This window comes from Phaethon aethereus (genome assembly GCF_964289735.1).
Source record: "Phaethon aethereus genome assembly, chromosome: 12".
NCBI lineage: Eukaryota > Metazoa > Chordata > Aves > Phaethontiformes > Phaethontidae > Phaethon > Phaethon aethereus.
This window is the reverse complement of record NC_138588.1, coordinates 1,702,611-1,718,694: the sequence shown is the minus strand read 5'-3', so window position 1 is coordinate 1,718,694 and position 16,084 is coordinate 1,702,611. Positions and strand designations below refer to the sequence as shown.

General features: G+C 39.6%; 1 protein-coding gene across 1 annotated transcript in view; it reads left to right on the top strand.

Moving 5' to 3' along the window:
* Positions 1-16,084, top strand: part of PIAS1 (protein inhibitor of activated STAT 1) — a gene marked incomplete at its 5' end in the record, with an annotated part of 62,633 nt that overhangs the window by 30,617 nt on the left and 15,932 nt on the right. The window contains 4 exon segments of the mRNA XM_082005022.1: positions 11,157-11,241; positions 11,881-11,928; positions 13,408-13,498; positions 13,867-14,001. Of these exon segments, the coding sequence (XP_081861148.1) occupies positions 11,157-11,241; positions 11,881-11,928; positions 13,408-13,498; positions 13,867-14,001 (359 nt within the window).

Sequence of the window (16,084 nt, the reverse complement as noted above, 5' to 3'; positions counted from 1 at the left end):
TCTCAAGTGAAGCTGCAGCTTTCACTTAATTTTTCCTTGTTTTCAGCTGCCAGTGCACAGACACTGCTAATTGGTTAGTTTTTAAGCATAGAGCCAATTTTCTAAAAGTAAATTCTAACACACAGATAAGATCTCTTTTTTGTGTGGTGAAATGTGTTTACTATGAGATGAGTAATGAGTACCAAAATTCTGCCAAATTATTATGGAAGGGACATTAGATAGTTAAACAACATCTTAAAAATACTTCTTGTTACAGCATATGTAATTCCTAATTGCTTTAGCTGTGTATTTGTTCCAAAAAACATTTTAACTAGGTTATGGGTCTTTACTGACCTGTAAGGGGAAGTTAACCTTTTCTTCTTGATGTAAAGGGTTAAAGAGGCTGTAGGCTATGCTACCCTTTTAAAAGCTGTATGAATGGCATATGGATGATCACCCTACAATTTATTTGCTATGCTTCAGGTTTAAGCGATGTGGAACACAATATTGAAACTCGGATCTGAGCCATGGAAATCAGGATTTTTACCTACAGGTCTCACCCTTCTGGAAGGAGGAGACAAACGTCAGGGTTTTTGCGGAGACAGAGTGTCACTTACAAAAAGCATTGCATGCTGCCTGCCAGACTGCAGATACTGGCTCCATTGGGTGAAATGATCTTCCAGTGGCTCTACTGAGGCTTGTCTTGATTTGCTTAGGTCTTAGTTTAATTTCTTAATTTGTTGACTCTAATAATAGGGTTTCTCCAATAAACAGAATTTTACCCCTGGTGCCTGCCCTCAAGAATTATGTGCTTACTAACCAGTGTTCGTGTTTCTGACTTGCATTTACCTTGAAATTTTCTTTTTGATTGTGATTGATCATGGTTACTTGGACGTGCTGTGTTCGTGAAGACAGATCTTGCAACTGATCTGACTAAAATCTTTAGGGTGACTGTAGTTCAAGGTACAGCTATGAAACAATTCAGTGCACTTAGAAATCTAGGTTGGAAACTGTGTAAGTTTTGTTTGGCAGGTATTTCTCTCTTTCATATATCAGCAAGCTGATCTGTTGCTCTGTGCAGTCAGCATCATGGTTTATGTGAAAGTCACGCTTTTACTGTGTTCTGTGTTTGTTACTTTTTTAAATATACTTGTGGGAGGAAGTTCAACAAAACACTATATTCTCAACTGGGGCTTGAGCTTTCTGACTTCCGGCTCTACAGCTTTTAATTGTGCAAGAACAAGCTGAAATATTAGCTCTCTCTTGTTCATGTGCTGTAGCTGAACTAGAACTACAGAGCACTTAAGTTTCTTTTTTTGGCTTCAACTTGTATTTGCATATGGTATGCCTCAAGTTCATGTATAGAGAATCTTTCCGTACTCTAGAGCATGTTTCGTTTTAAGTATGAGAGAGCTTTAACCAACCGGGTAGGTTGTTACAATCCACTCTGGTGCTACAAGAGAAGGATTATAATTTATTATTGCTCACTTTAGCTGATTGCTCAATCTCCTCATGTGTGGAACTGAGATCACCCAAATTCCAAGACCTTGCAGGATATGGGTGTTTTCACACACTGCTGCTCTGGTTTGAACGGATCTAGGAAGCCACTTTGCTCCTCGAGATCCCATGATGATATGTTTTTGGTAATTGTTAATTTGATAAGGAGTTGGGCTCGATGATCCTTGTGGGTTCCTTCCAACTCAGGATATTCTATGATTCTAATTAAAGCTTTTAATAGAAGGAATTACGGCAAACCACGTGGTTGACTCAAAGCATGTGAGTAATCCATTAATAATCAGTGAACCAATCTAAGCTTGGAGTGGTATCCCCTTTAAGTGCTTGGAGAGCTTGAGGCCTAGCAGTGGTGCTCGCCTGTCAGGAGAGAGGAAGCCGTGCTATTGCAATATGTATTTTTTAAGATTTCCTCCTTGCAACCAAGATGTTGAGATCACTTAGTTGTTGGAACTGCTGCTGGGACTTGGAAGTCTTCAGTGACTTGGAATCGTTTAGAGATACTTTAATCTCCCCTTGCGATGGCTTTTAGAAAAAGATGATAACAGGTTATTCTAATCCTGGTAGAGAGCTTACTAGGGACTCTGTTATCTAATTGTGAACTTTAAACTTAATTTTTGCCTTTCCTGTAAGGTTTATAAAACTTGCTACTTTCTCAGTGAGAGTAAAAATGCACTAGAAGCAGGACAGCCTGTGTAAGGACGTGGCAGTGCTTGCTTCTTGGTACCGCTCATTTGAAGTGCTTAACTGCTGTCGGTGCTCTTAGGAATACAAGCTAAAATTTGCAAGCCCAAATGTGTCCCAGTTGAGTTCTGGGGCATATGTTTGGGTGTCTAAAGAAATCAAGCGACTTAATTTGAGTATGGAGGATCCAGTGATGTTCCTTCCGTCTGGCAAAATGGTGGAACAGATGTGCAGTGGAGATCTGTGGGCCCAGGAGGGGCAGTGGCGAGAGGAGGGCTGGAGTAGGTGGGTATTTACTCCACAGTGGGAGGTTGGGAGGGCAGAGAGTTCTGGCGCTGAAGGTTGGCTTGAAGTTGTCCCTTAACAAGTACTGTAGGTCTTCAGAAGTCCTCATTGCTCAGAAATGCTCTAATACATGACTGATTTAAAAAAAATAATAAAACATAAATATCTGTCCAATTGCACACAGTTTCCATCTGATCTATTCTGTTTATACAACGTATCACAGAGTTACAAAGTACGTAATATTTATGAATTAATTGTGGCCCTTGGAGTATTTCCAGGCTATTTTCATATATACATTTAGGCACTATTTCAAATAAGTTCCTTCACGTCTCTTTACTCCCTGCCCCAGTGTAGCTCTGCCTATTCCTTCAGAGTATTAGCTGTTAAAAGCTGAAGTCAAACAGAATCTAAAAATGGTCATAAATGATAAATGCAGCAGACTAATCAGAACCTAGTTCGGTTTTTCATCTGCTTTAAGCTGAAGAACGTGGCATGGTCACTTTGCAGTAACGCAGCTGTACTCGTGCGCGTAGTGCGACTGTAACCTGTGGAAGTGGGTTAAGAGCTGGTCACCGCTGTCAGGGAAAGAATGATTTGTAAATTTACTAAAATGCTTCCCTCCAAGTAGTTTTGAAGTGTTTTGAAATGTTAAGGTTACGCAACCTCCATTGTGATACGTGGTTGAAATGAAGCAAAATGGCCAAGATGTCACAGCGAGCAAGTGACAAAACCGACAGGGGAATCTGGGATTGCTCTTGGTGCCGGATGTGAGCCGAGCTCCTGAAGCCTGCTTCCGCACCACCCTCGGCCCTGCTCTTAGGTGCCCGGCACGCAGCTGGTCAGGGCGTGGGGTCCGGCTTTGGCCCGGTCTGACATGGCTCTAGCGATTAGCAAGAGGCTTTTCCTGCCTTCCCAGGGAGAGCGTGGCTGTCCGAGGAGGCGGCTAGCTGGGACACGCCTGCTGTTGCACGCTACGAATGCATTTAATGGGGAGTAGGAAATTAAGGGTATGGTGGGTAGTTGTTTAAAAGGTACTGCAGTCTGATTCCAGAGGATGGCAGGAGCTTGGTGCTAAGAGGTTGTGGTTAATAGAAGGGAAGTGTTTATGTATAAACACTTGCGTTACCCAGGAACTTCATAAATCGTGGTGGGCTTAAAAGGGCTAATGATGCATCCCGAGGTGTTGTAGATCCCTCATTCAGGTGTATCCTCTCATCGTTTCTCTCCTGTGTAGCTGCGTGGTTTCTGCTTACTTAGAGATACTGCAATGTACTGTGCCCAGGCATTTGATCTCACCTCCAAAAGCAGCTGTATAAACGAACTCCGTTCAGGATTGATACAAGAGGTTTTGGACAAACTACATCATGAGGAGCTGTGTGTACGTAGTATTGTGTTATGGCTTCCCCGGCTTCTGCTGCAATTGAACATAATTCAAAGCCTGTCTGAATTTTACCTTTTTAAAAAGTAAACGTTTCCTGTGCCTTAATCTAAATGCAGTAATTTCGGAGTTGCTTGGAGGCAGTGTTTTCAATTTTCAGCAGTGATATTTGAAAGAGGATTGAACATAAATTGATACAATGCCTTCTGTTGCTTAAAAGAAAAAGTAAAATGCTTGTGCTGCAACAAAGTGAGGTATCTTACCTATCTGGGGAAGATAAGCAAGAATTATTTGTGTGTTTTGTTGACAACTTCTACAATGTTTAGGTGTTTCTGGCTAATATTTTGACAAATTTAACTGATCAAAATTCTGTACTGTATTAGGTTAGTGAATAATCAATTAGACATCTCTTGTTTATCTTACAGCATGCAGCAAAAATTTGCTATAGTCCTGATACTCTTACTTAGCGTAACTATTTTTGCCTTCTGAAATAAACGGGCTATTATTGGAAATCATTGCTAGTAGGCCAATTCAATGATAGCTTTTCTTGTGGCCTGAACTTAGGTAATTAATGCAGTGTAAAGTGCAAGTTTAATTTTAGTCCAAGTATCTTTCTGTATTAGAAGGTAATATATTCCCTTCACTATTTAATAAGCTGCACTTGGTGATGATAGATGGAAAAGATTAACCTTAGTATGTTGGCAGTATGATGGTTAGCTGCAGTTGCATTAGGAAGCATCACCACCTCAACAATGTGATAACATAAGATTCATTAAAGATTTTAAGGTATCTGTTCTTGAATGGTAATTTAGAGACTGACTTTTTCTCAAGACAGCAAGAGGTATTTTACTGCAGAAAGATTGTGTGGCTATTTTTAGCCGTGGGTACTGGTGAGGTGGAACAGAATATTTTTAGAGCTGTAGAAAATGCAGCCACTCAGACTGGGTTCTTTTTTTCACTCTAGCACGGTAGGGTTTTTTCCAAAGTAAAGAATAAAAATTTTTTTTAAAATTTATCATTATTATTACTTATTTAATGAATATATTCTTTGTCTATATATATATACACACGTATATATACATTCATACAGAATTTTAAAGAGTTTTGGTCCTGTGAATGATACTGCCATGTATTAAAATATTTTTTGCTCAAATTTTGAGAACTTTTTACTCAAGTGAAATGTTTAACAAAATATACAACCAGCAAGGCATAATTGGGTCACTCTCACTTAGTACATACCAGTCCCATATGCTGCTTGGATCATTACTTGAACGAGGCAAGCATGAAACAATTCAGGAAACTGTGGTGATAGTGAATTGGTAAAAAGAATAGCTTTGAAGAAGCAGCTCTGCTCTGTAATGTTTTTGCAACATTTCAGGTATTTTAGAGTGTGTTATACTAACGTTGGGAACCTTCCAGAGGCAAGGGACCTGAGCTTGTGCTGCTTCGTAAGTGTGTGTACTTGTTTACAAGAAAGTGTGGATTTTTTCATTGTCTTTTATGGATTTAAGATGGATGAATGAAGAAGTAGTAAATACTTCCTTCCACCCACCCCCTTCAGCACCCCCTCAAAAATGGTGAGATTCTGCTAAGATGAGAAGTGGATTTTTATATGGGTTGACTGAAGCTGTTCATGTTGTCACCCATTTAATTACATAAGTCTGCTTGAAGAGCTTTATATTATACTTTCAAAACCTGCCCTTTCAGATTTCTGAATTATTCAGGAAATTTTTTAGCAGCAAGGTAGAGCGATGCTTGTGATTCATGGTATTTTTTTAAAATTACTGTGCCTTTGTTCTTTATATGTAAAAAATAAAAAAAAGTCAATTAGTTGTGCATTGTACCTCCTTTCTGAGACTTAAAGGAGATGTGGCCTGTAAACCACTCTTGACTAATCCTCCAAGCTCTGTACCATTCAAAGAGTGCTAAAGAAAAGATTATAAAATTTAATAATCCATAGTTATGAAAAAAACACACAAAACAACCCAAAACCCTTCCAAATAAATTTCTGGCAACTTTCTTAAGAATGTTGCTATTAACTCTGTTGTCCTGGCTAAATTCCAGCTTTATTAGATTATAAATTCTATTTTAATCCATAGGTTTTCAATTGAAGATCTATTTTTGCCTTTCTTTTGTTAAATAATAATAGTTGTTTGCAGGGCATGTTTCTAGCCATCAAAATGATTTTCTTGTATAAAACTATGTATTTGCATATTTCTGCTTTTAATCATACTCCAGAACTTTAAAAGTAAATTATGTGCTTGACTTGCCAGGATCTGTTTGGTGTTCCTATAGACAGCAGATACACCAGATGAATTAATAGAAATCTGTTAGCTTTTTACACTCTTAAATTCCCAATTTCCAATGTCTCTTCCTTGAGAAATCTGAAGTCATTAGAAATAGAGGAGTTTGTACAGTTATAGATAAGCTTGGAAACTTAGTATTTAACAGTAAAACTGCTAAATTAGCTCTATTTAATGTCTTTGTTGAAATTTTCATGCATTGTTGGTAGGGTAAGTAGATCTAGAAATAATAGATATGAATATAAAAAGACTGCGTGAAAACATATGGGAGAAGATTAGAGAAAACCACAAAGAAAAAATGTATTTAATCTCCCTTCCAGAGGATGTTTTTGGTTTTGTTTGCTGCATATGCCCCTTCCTCCTAGGCAAGCCCCAGACCAGCAAACGAGGTCCTGCTCCCTAACCTGCCCCTTCTGTGTCCCCCATCCCCTCCAGGACAATCCTCTTCACGGCCTTGGTTTGCAATAGCACGTGAGGCAGCAAAATAAACGAGCGGTTGCATTAATTCCCATGATTTTGTGACCGGAGGGTATATTTTGCCCTACCTTCCTTTCCGTGGCCTTGGCTGCAAAGGCCATTATGGCACGGGGGGCCGGGTTCCCGGCAGCATGGGCGGGCGGGAGGTTGTCCCGTTGTGTTGGTGTTAGTGGCAACGGTGGGTTCTTAACTGAAAGCTAGAAAATGGAAGTAATTCTTTTAACCTCCACAGCCCTTGTAAAACTTAACTGTGCTTTCAAATGCGATAGCGCAGTATTTTCACTGTCGTTCCTGGCCTCTTACAGGTCCTTTTGTGTCTGGGTTGAACGGATTGTGGTTTTTTTTCTGATACTGTGCTGAATGTAAAGATTCAAATTCTGTCTTTATAATTCGCTGAAATGTGCCTGTTCCTAAAGGTTGGACTCACTTATGGTAGCACATACTGAATTGGGCAACTGGTGTTTAAATTTGCTTGTTTTCCAGTTGGTAGTTACAAGCCCAAGGGGCAGAGCTGTATCCTAACACTAGTTCAAGAGCCTGACCGTAGCTCTCTTAGTTTACAGTAACATAGCTTCTTGTCTGTCTTCCTCTGTCTGTACTGCTCAATCTGTCAAGAGTTTTGAAATCTTTTGATTGGCTTTTGGATCATCTTTGCCTAATTAACAAGTTGTTTCTTCCTTCTTTGCAATTTGGCCATGCTCCCGCAGTAATCACAACGATTGCTTGTACACAAAAGCCATGTATTGAAAACATGGCATGTGTATATTAAATGCTGTTTTACAGCTAAGAAAAGATCAAGCAGCATGTGATGAAGTACATCTCCAGTCCCTGGGGACCATTGATCTATCAGCTCATAGACTTTTGCTTACGGTTATTAAGGCAAGTGCATGTGAAGTTAATAGCCAGCATAAGAAGAAATGTTGGAGGCCTTTTTGTTCTTGGTCTAAACTGACGGTGTTAAAACCAACCTAAGAGCCTCCCACCAGCCCCAAAGCCTTCCTCCTTGCCTTTTTCATTTCAAGTGGATTCTAGTTAAGAGTAAATTCATTAACTGCAATGTGCAGAACACAGTTATTCCTAATGCTTACGTTCCTGTGATATTGTAATGGTTATGAGTTTGAAGTGGCTATTTCTGTTGCAAAAAAAATTGATTCAAGCAGAGGTTATTTACTGTCTTAGAAATGTGCTAGAACTATAGCTTGTGAGGAAAACTGGCATTATGAAAGCTCCCATGTCAGCACTGAAGAATGTGCTTTTTCATTTTCTGCCATTTTAATCTGTAATGCTTTAATTTGGCCAATGCAAGAGCATGATGAAACTGAATATAGAAGTTAGAAGCCCACTTTTCACAGATCACATATCACTGTTTAGCAAAAATGAGTCTTGCATTAATACCAGCCAGTAACGGACAGAGGAAAAGGATTGAATTTTGGAACCTTGGCTGTTTTGCTAACAGTTATTTTCCTCTTCTTTCTAACGCTTGCAAAAATACATGTTACCTGCTTGCTTCTTATCTTTACATTGAGGATGCTGCAAAACCAAAACAAGGGAAAAGAGGAGCATTTGAAAATCTTCTGATTGCTTGGGAAATTTGGGTTTAGATGTTTTCTTTCGGTAACTGCTGTTTAACTTCTTTGGATAATTAAGTTTTAAATGAAAGTAGCATTAATGAAATGTTCAGCCATCTTGTCCTTTAATTAAAGGTGTAGAATTCACAACAAAAGTTCACAAAGACCTTCCAGAACTTTTCTAACAAAGCCAGAGCTGACAATTTCTAGGGCAAAGCCAAATAATACACAGGAGGAAAATAAACCCAACAGATTAAGGCCACATTTAACTATGTAAAAATATGAAATAATAACTTGAGTTCATTCAGTTCTCTTGTGTGCAGTGCATTAACTTTGCTAATTCATCTTTTGTTGATTACAGTGTATAATTCTGATCTTTCCATTTATAACTAAAAATAGGTATAAAATGATATTGAAGGCGGCTGGTCACAAGCGGTGTTCCTCAGGGCTCGGTTCTGGGGCCGGTCTTGTTCAATATCTTTATCGATGATCTGGATGAGGGAATCGAGTGCTCCCTCAGTAAGTTTGCAGATGACACCAAGTTGGGTGGGAGTGTTGATCTGCTGGAGGGTAGGAGGGCTCTGCAGAGGGATCTGAACAGGCTGGATCGATGGGCAGAGGTCAACTGTATGAGGTTTAATAAGGCCAAGTGCCGGGTCCTGCACTTGGGTCACAACAACCCCATGCAACGCTCCAGGCTTGGGGAGGAGTGGCTGGAGAGCTGCCCGGCGGAAAGGGACCAGGGGGTACTGGTTGACAGCCGGCTGAACATGAGCCGGCAGTGTGCCCAGGTGGCCAAGAAGGCCAACAGCGTCCTGGCCTGTATCAGGAATAGTGTGGCCAGCAGGAGTAGGGAAGTGATCGTGCCCCTGTACTCGGCACTGGTGAGGCCGCAGCTTGAATACTATGTTCAGTGTTGGGCCCCTCACTACAAGAAAGATGTTGAGGTGCTGGAGCGTGTCCAGAGAAGGGCAACGAAGCTGGTGAGGGGTCTGGAGCACAAGTCTTATGAGGAGCAGCTGAGGGAACTGGGGTTGTTCAGTCTGGAGAAGAGGAGGCTGAGAGGAGACCTTATCGCTCTCTGCAACTACCTGAAAGGGGGTTGTGGCGACGAGGGCGTTGGCCTTTTCTCCCAAGTAACTAGTGATAGGACAAGAGGAAATGGCCTCAAGTTGCGCCAGGGGCGGTTTAGATTGGATATTAGGAAAAATTTCTTCACTGAGAGGGTGGTCAGGCATTGGAACAGGCTGCCCAGGGAGGTGGTGGAGTCGCCATCTCTGGAAGTGTTCAAAAAACGTGTGGATGTGGCGCTTTAGGACATGGTTTAGGGAACGTGGTGGCGCTGGATTAATGGTTGGACTTGATGATCTTGAAGGTCCTTTCCAACCTAGTGATTCTGTGATTCTGTAATTGATTTTCATTGGTAATTGTGTACATTGTGTTTATATTTAGGGCAAATTCTTACATTGTGATAACATGACTGGCTGTCATCTGAAGCCCTGCGTGCTTCTCATTTGAAGAAATGTAATTGCAAATGTATTAAAATAAAAGCAGATGCTGGATACTGTAGGCATGAGCATCTAACTAAACATGAACTTGAGGCTGCGTGCTGCACCTAGCCCAGATGGTGTTTTCGGACATTACTGTAGAACTTATTATTGACAAAAAAGGAAATATATGCATATAAAAATATAAAAAGTTATTTGTATAACTTAATGCTTTTAAAAATATTTGCTGTTGCTAGTATTTTCACAGAAGTTGCTGTTTGGTATGTATTACCTATTCTTGCCCATCTAGCTTTAGAGCAACTGATAATGAACTGCAGGTGGTTGTTGCATATAATGTAATAAAATGTACAAATCTTGCAGCATTGTCATACAAGAAAGATAGAAATGTAATTTTGAGAGATTGCTGCTGTTAATATTTATACTAAGTCAATGTCTATTCTATTGTTGGTTCCAACCTACCACATGCTGTTTTTAACAAAATATCTGAAGTATTCACTCATCTGTCACTCAAGGATGAGTCAGGAAGTGTTTATAGTAAAACAAAAAATGGTAAATTTATCGACTGTTTAATACACAATATAGTTATTCATAACCTTATAAAATTATTAAGAATAGTAAAATTGAATGGCAAGCTTCTTACAACTTTCACTTCAATACATGTGTTGATGAGCATGTTGAGCAGTTCTTGGGGGAGAGGCTTCTCTCTTTTTTTTTTTTTTTTTTTTTAAAAATGCCGTTTTCATTGCCATTATGTATAGTTCTGTACTGCAGTGGTGCCTGTAGCCCCGGGGAAGGGATGTGTTTTAGATATAAGCATTGTTTTGGAGGCGATTAACATTTATTTGATTTTTCAGCAGGTGCATTAATTCTTACGTACAGTTTATTTTGTTATGGAGCACTATGGCACAGAGTTGAAGGACTTTAAAACCAGATTTCATACTTTCACGAGTTGTTTGCATGTTATGTATTTGGTGCATTTAATGCCATAAAGCATCTTACTGAAATGTGAGAAGTTGCATGTGTTGTACTTCAGTCACTCTGTATACTTTCACAGGCTAATTCATGATCTTGTGCGTTAAGGAAATAAAAAAGTGATTGGTGAGAATTCCTAAGAATTTTTTTTAATTTCATATCAAAGAATATTTAGTGGTAAGTTACCATGACTGATAGAAAGTCTTAAGCTGATTTGTCTCAGCTTTGCTGTTATCTATATCACTTTTTTTATGTATACTTTATATGCATATAAAGTTTGTTTATTGTATTTTTCTTTACAGGAGTGTTTAAATGGCAACTTTCTTGTTGGCTCTAAAATTGTTTACAGAAACAGATGTGTGTCACACTCTTTGGCTTCCTATAAAAATGTGTGCGTATATATATGTGGACACAACAATGAAAGGAGATCGTTCTGTTAATTATTCTCTACTTGCTGTTTTTAAAGTGATGATCTCTTGTTTTCTTCTAGCATCAGATAACAGTCAGCGATTTCGAGAAACCTGCTTTGCATTTGCACTGACGCCACAACAAGTGCAGCAAATCAGCAGTTCAATGTGAGTGAGTTTGATCAGTAATACAGTATTTATAAATAAAAGTAAAAAAAAAAAGGGAACTGGCTTACCATACCTTTCATTTGAAATGTGATCTTAAAGAACACAGATGTGTGTGTAGTGCCTCAGAGAATACTCTTCTGGGGAATTCTTTTCTCCTTTGTATATATGCTGATGGAGAGGGAAAGGGTGAGGAAGAAAAAATTAAATACCACCACTGTCCAGCGAGTATTGGGCTGTCTTCTCTTGTACTAAGTGCTGTACAAATACATAACTCTCCTTCTGGCAGCCATTTCTCACCATCAGTCAGATGCTTTGTGGAGTTCTATGTTTATTCACTATATAAAGATGGTGCTTCATAGTGATACATTAGAATTTCCTCTATAGCAGAAGAAAAAAAGGAAATGGTAGATGTCAGATGAGTCTGTAGTTGGTTTATTTACCTTAAAAAATAAAAAAATGTACCTTTTAGTGTGTCTCATTGAGAGTGGTGGTTTGACTGACCAGAACGGAAGTGTGGTATATGCTATAGATAATGGGAAGTGTGGTTTACATACATTGAACTTACCGCAAACTCTGAGAAAATATTGATGAACCTGTTGTGTAAACGATATGTTTTAACCTCTGTTCTGTTGTTTCTAGGGATATTTCTGGGACCAAATGTGACTTCACAGTACAGGTCCAGCTAAGGTATGTGTCTGTATTGCCTGCTCTTGATGCTGGTGTTTTTTTAAATACATCAGATATATGCTCCCCAGCAGGTCAGACTTTCCTTTGTGGAGAAGAGTCTTATCCTGTTGTTTTCTTGAGAAAAGCCTGCCGTTGGCTGCTTTGAAAAGGGGAGACTTAACGACTTGTCCTTATTACATGCAGTTTTCCTGAAGTTGCTGGTGGCTCGATACCTGACATGTCAGAACACTGCATGTACTTAGCTATAGCCAGCTGATTTCTTCAATTCGTTATTTTAGATTGTGCGTAGGCTCCTTTCTTTAACTCCACATCTGTCAGATTCCAAGTGTCTGGGCCTTCAAAACATACATGCAGGGAGGGTTATTTTTCCTGGCAGAGATGTCAAACACAGTATTTGCTGGGCATGGCAACCCAAAGTCTACTTTTCTTTAGGCAATGGGAGGCAAGACTTCGGGATTCACCAGACTGAGTCTTAACCTGTTGGTTATTTTAGAGGTTTTGACAAATGTATTGTAAGTTGATTAAATCCTGTGTATCCCTGGAATTCTGCAGAGGGCTGTGAGCAGAGCTTGCTGCTGTCAAAAATGGCTCTCTTGCCTTTTGTCCCCCTGGCCATGTTTGCATGGTGAGCTGCTAACTTGCAAGAGAGCAAGTGATTGCTTTTGGGTCTTACTTGTTAGGATACAGTCTGCTGATCAGCAACTCCGGTTGGCTTGGTGTGGGGTCAAATGGACAACAGGATGAGGAGGGCATGAGGGAAAACTGGGATTGAAAGCTTCCCCTTTTTGAGAGCAGCAGCCTGTTTGGCTCAGCTGCGTTGAATAACTGTACCCTGATGTGATGGTACATTTGCATGGATGGGGCAGGTCCCCTGGAAGAAAGCTAGTGGAGTTGAGAGGCTCTTTTTGGTCCTTTGAATTCCTATTGTCCTTGATCTTGGCCTACACGTATTTCGTAGGACAAGGAAGGGTGTGTCTTATTTTGGTGCCAGCAGCAAATAAGCCCATCTGAACATAAGTAAATAAAACTGTCTGAAGTTAAGTAAGAGGCTTGACAGAGGCATGAGGTTAGTGTTTGATGCTGTGGCTACGCAGCTAGCTGGTTTATTGAAGTTGGAGGAGGGACACTTGAAGAGACTGTATGTTTTGTCCTTTGTGAAACCCTGGTCTTGTATCAAAAGGTCAGGCTGGAGAAATGGTAGGAAAGAAATTCGGATATCTGTCTTTTGTAACAGGAACCTGCATATCTGAATGAGTCAGTCTGAGGAATTTAAGAAATCTGAGGAGGAACCTACAGCCACATTGATCCAAACTTTTAATTTTGGGGGGCTTTCCTGCTTAATGATCTGTACAGCTAATTTGTGTTTAGCAAGATTTGTCATACTTTCATAACTCTGTGGGAGAAAAAATTCCTTCTTAGGAAGAGGTGATCTTTAAATCACTTTAGAAGTGAAAGATGATGGACGCTCTTTGCTTTTAGGTTTTGTTTATCAGAAACCAGTTGTCCACAAGAAGATCACTTCCCACCCAATCTGTGTGTGAAAGTAAATGGGAAACCATGCAGCCTTCCAGTAAGTAAGATGTTATTTACAGTACTGGGGTAGCGCACGGGGTTAGACTGGGCAATGTTAGCCAGGCAGGTTGAATAGGACTGCTGAGAAAGGAGAGATGGCAAAGGTGCCTTTTAATATTCCGGTGGGCAGGGTTAGGATGCGGAAAGTACGAGGCTCTGTGTAAGGAGAAAGGGCTTGTAAAACTCCTGATACTTCATTGTCTGATACATATATCTCTCTATATATCTATATATATCTTTAAATGGGAGAGGGAGCCTGGTTCAGGCGATACACAGCTTTTATTGGGGCAGAGTTGTGGTGAGAGGGGAAGAAGGCAAAAGCAGTATTTTTTTTTTTCTGAGGGGAAAAAATACTTTGATTTCTAGGGCTATCTTCCACCAACCAAAAATGGTGTTGAACCAAAGCGACCTAGCCGACCAATCAACATTACCTCACTCGTCAGATTATCTACGACGGTACCAAACACAATCGTTGTTTCATGGACTGCAGAAATTGGAAGAGTAAGTAACTTTGGTACATAATGCTGTCTAAAGCTTATTAGTTTCTGCTTTGGCCTCTGTTTGAAAGACTTGAAAGATAAGCAAGCTTAATTGTGCAGAAAATACTTCATGGTTTAGCAGTAGACTGTTCCTTCTTGTGATTTCATTGCTTTATGCTAGGCAGCTATGACATGCTGCCTTAGATCAGTAGCCCTCAAATTTTTCGGTGTGGTCTCTCAGTCTTCACCCCCCGCTCACCTGTCTTTGTGACTCATTGAGAGCCTAGACAATAAGATCAAGACATCCTAGAAAACCGTTTTGTTTATTTGTCTTAACTTCAGACTGCAAGTTCTTCCTTATTTTAGGGACTTGACAAACCTTGCCTTGGCTTCCACTGGTAACTAACATGTGACATTCAGTACAGAGTGGTCTTTTAGAACTGTGTGGACACAAAGCATAGCAACTCAGCACGGCCCAGGAGATTCAATTTGTCTTTGTTACACTTCTGTTCTTGCAACTGCTATCTTTATACTTAATATTTAAAACGTCATGCTTTTATAACTTTTTTTGTGTCTGTGGGAGAATGTTACAATTGGTATTATAAAATTGCTGATGTTCCACTGGACTAATTAAATCTGGAACATGCTGCAAAAAGTTACTTCAATAAACTAGCCCGTGAATTAGTGTACTGCTTTCAGTGATGGCAAAAAGCCTGCTAGATACACATTACAGAGTCAACATGTACTTGAAAAATGGTGGCTTTGCCATTGCAACCATCCTGTTTTTAGAAGTCCCGAGAATTGTCCTGAGATGAAACCTTGTCCAAGAATTTGTCAGTGCGCAAAGCCCAGGATTTCTGAACCAGCATGGAAAAATGCTTACAGCCCAATCGTGCACAATAGCCAGTTATAAAACATCGTGATGGTATTTCGTGATGGATTTCTTGTGGAGCGTAAAACAGTCTCCATTCAGAGTATAGAATAAATGATGGCTGAATGATTTTTTTAAAACCTCCTCTTATCTAATGAGAACTGCAGGTATCTGAAATAAGCATTTAAAAATGAACCTGTTTTGGTTTACATTGCAGAAGTGCCTGCATGCAAGTTGATGAATCCTGGTTATTGCTCTGAATACAGTGCTGCACTTTTGCTTAAGAATACCAGTGAGGATTTAGGGAAAAGAAATGTGACAAGTCTGTGTGAACTCTAAGCTCGTCTCTTGTGAACTGGCTAGTTTCTCAGGCTCTGTAGGTATTTCAGTTATAAAAAACATATTGGCTAACTTCTAGCATAGAATACAAAACTGGAGTGGCAAATTCTTAGTGTATTTCATGAGAATTAGATGCCAGTCAGAACTTCCCCACTCATGAGATGTAAAGCTTCCTAGAGTGGTTGTTTGAAACCTTGACAATTAAATGCTAGGAATTATTTTATATTTGGATGTGCCTGTATAGTACAAAAATTGAATTCCTCTCCTCCCTTTCCCTTAAGAGTCAGTTGCATGTCTCAACTGGTGTACTCTACCTTTCCTGAAGTCATAATTGTGATTTTTACACAATCTGTTTCAAGAGCCTTCTGTACAAGATGCCTTGGGCAAGTTCGTAGCTTTGTAGATTCAAGCTGTCGGTAAATAATTTCTCGATGTTAATTAGCATTTTTCTAACTTCTATAGTAATTGAGGCATTAAACAAACAAGTTAAAGCAGTAGTGATTTTTAACGATGTGAGAGGCATTCATTGTAAGAATAAAATATTCTAAATGTGGTGTTTCTGATGCTATTTCAATTTGTGTAATTTTATGGTAAGATATATTACTGAAATCCCATCTTTGGATTCTGGTGGCATCCTAAATAAAGGATGGTAGATGTCATAATTGTATGGATTTTTTTGTTTTGTTAGTGGAAACATACATGGCAGTTGCTGGGGGAAGCCTTTCATTTTTCAATTTAAAGTGTATGTGTGCAGCTACAGGTTTAGCAAATGCTGCTTATATCAAAAAGTAATTGATGTACCCTAACATGAGAACACAAATTTTGTCCTTTCCATTTTGGGGGGCGGGGGGGAGAAAGGGGTGTTGCTGATGAATGCATAGTACAATATCACATT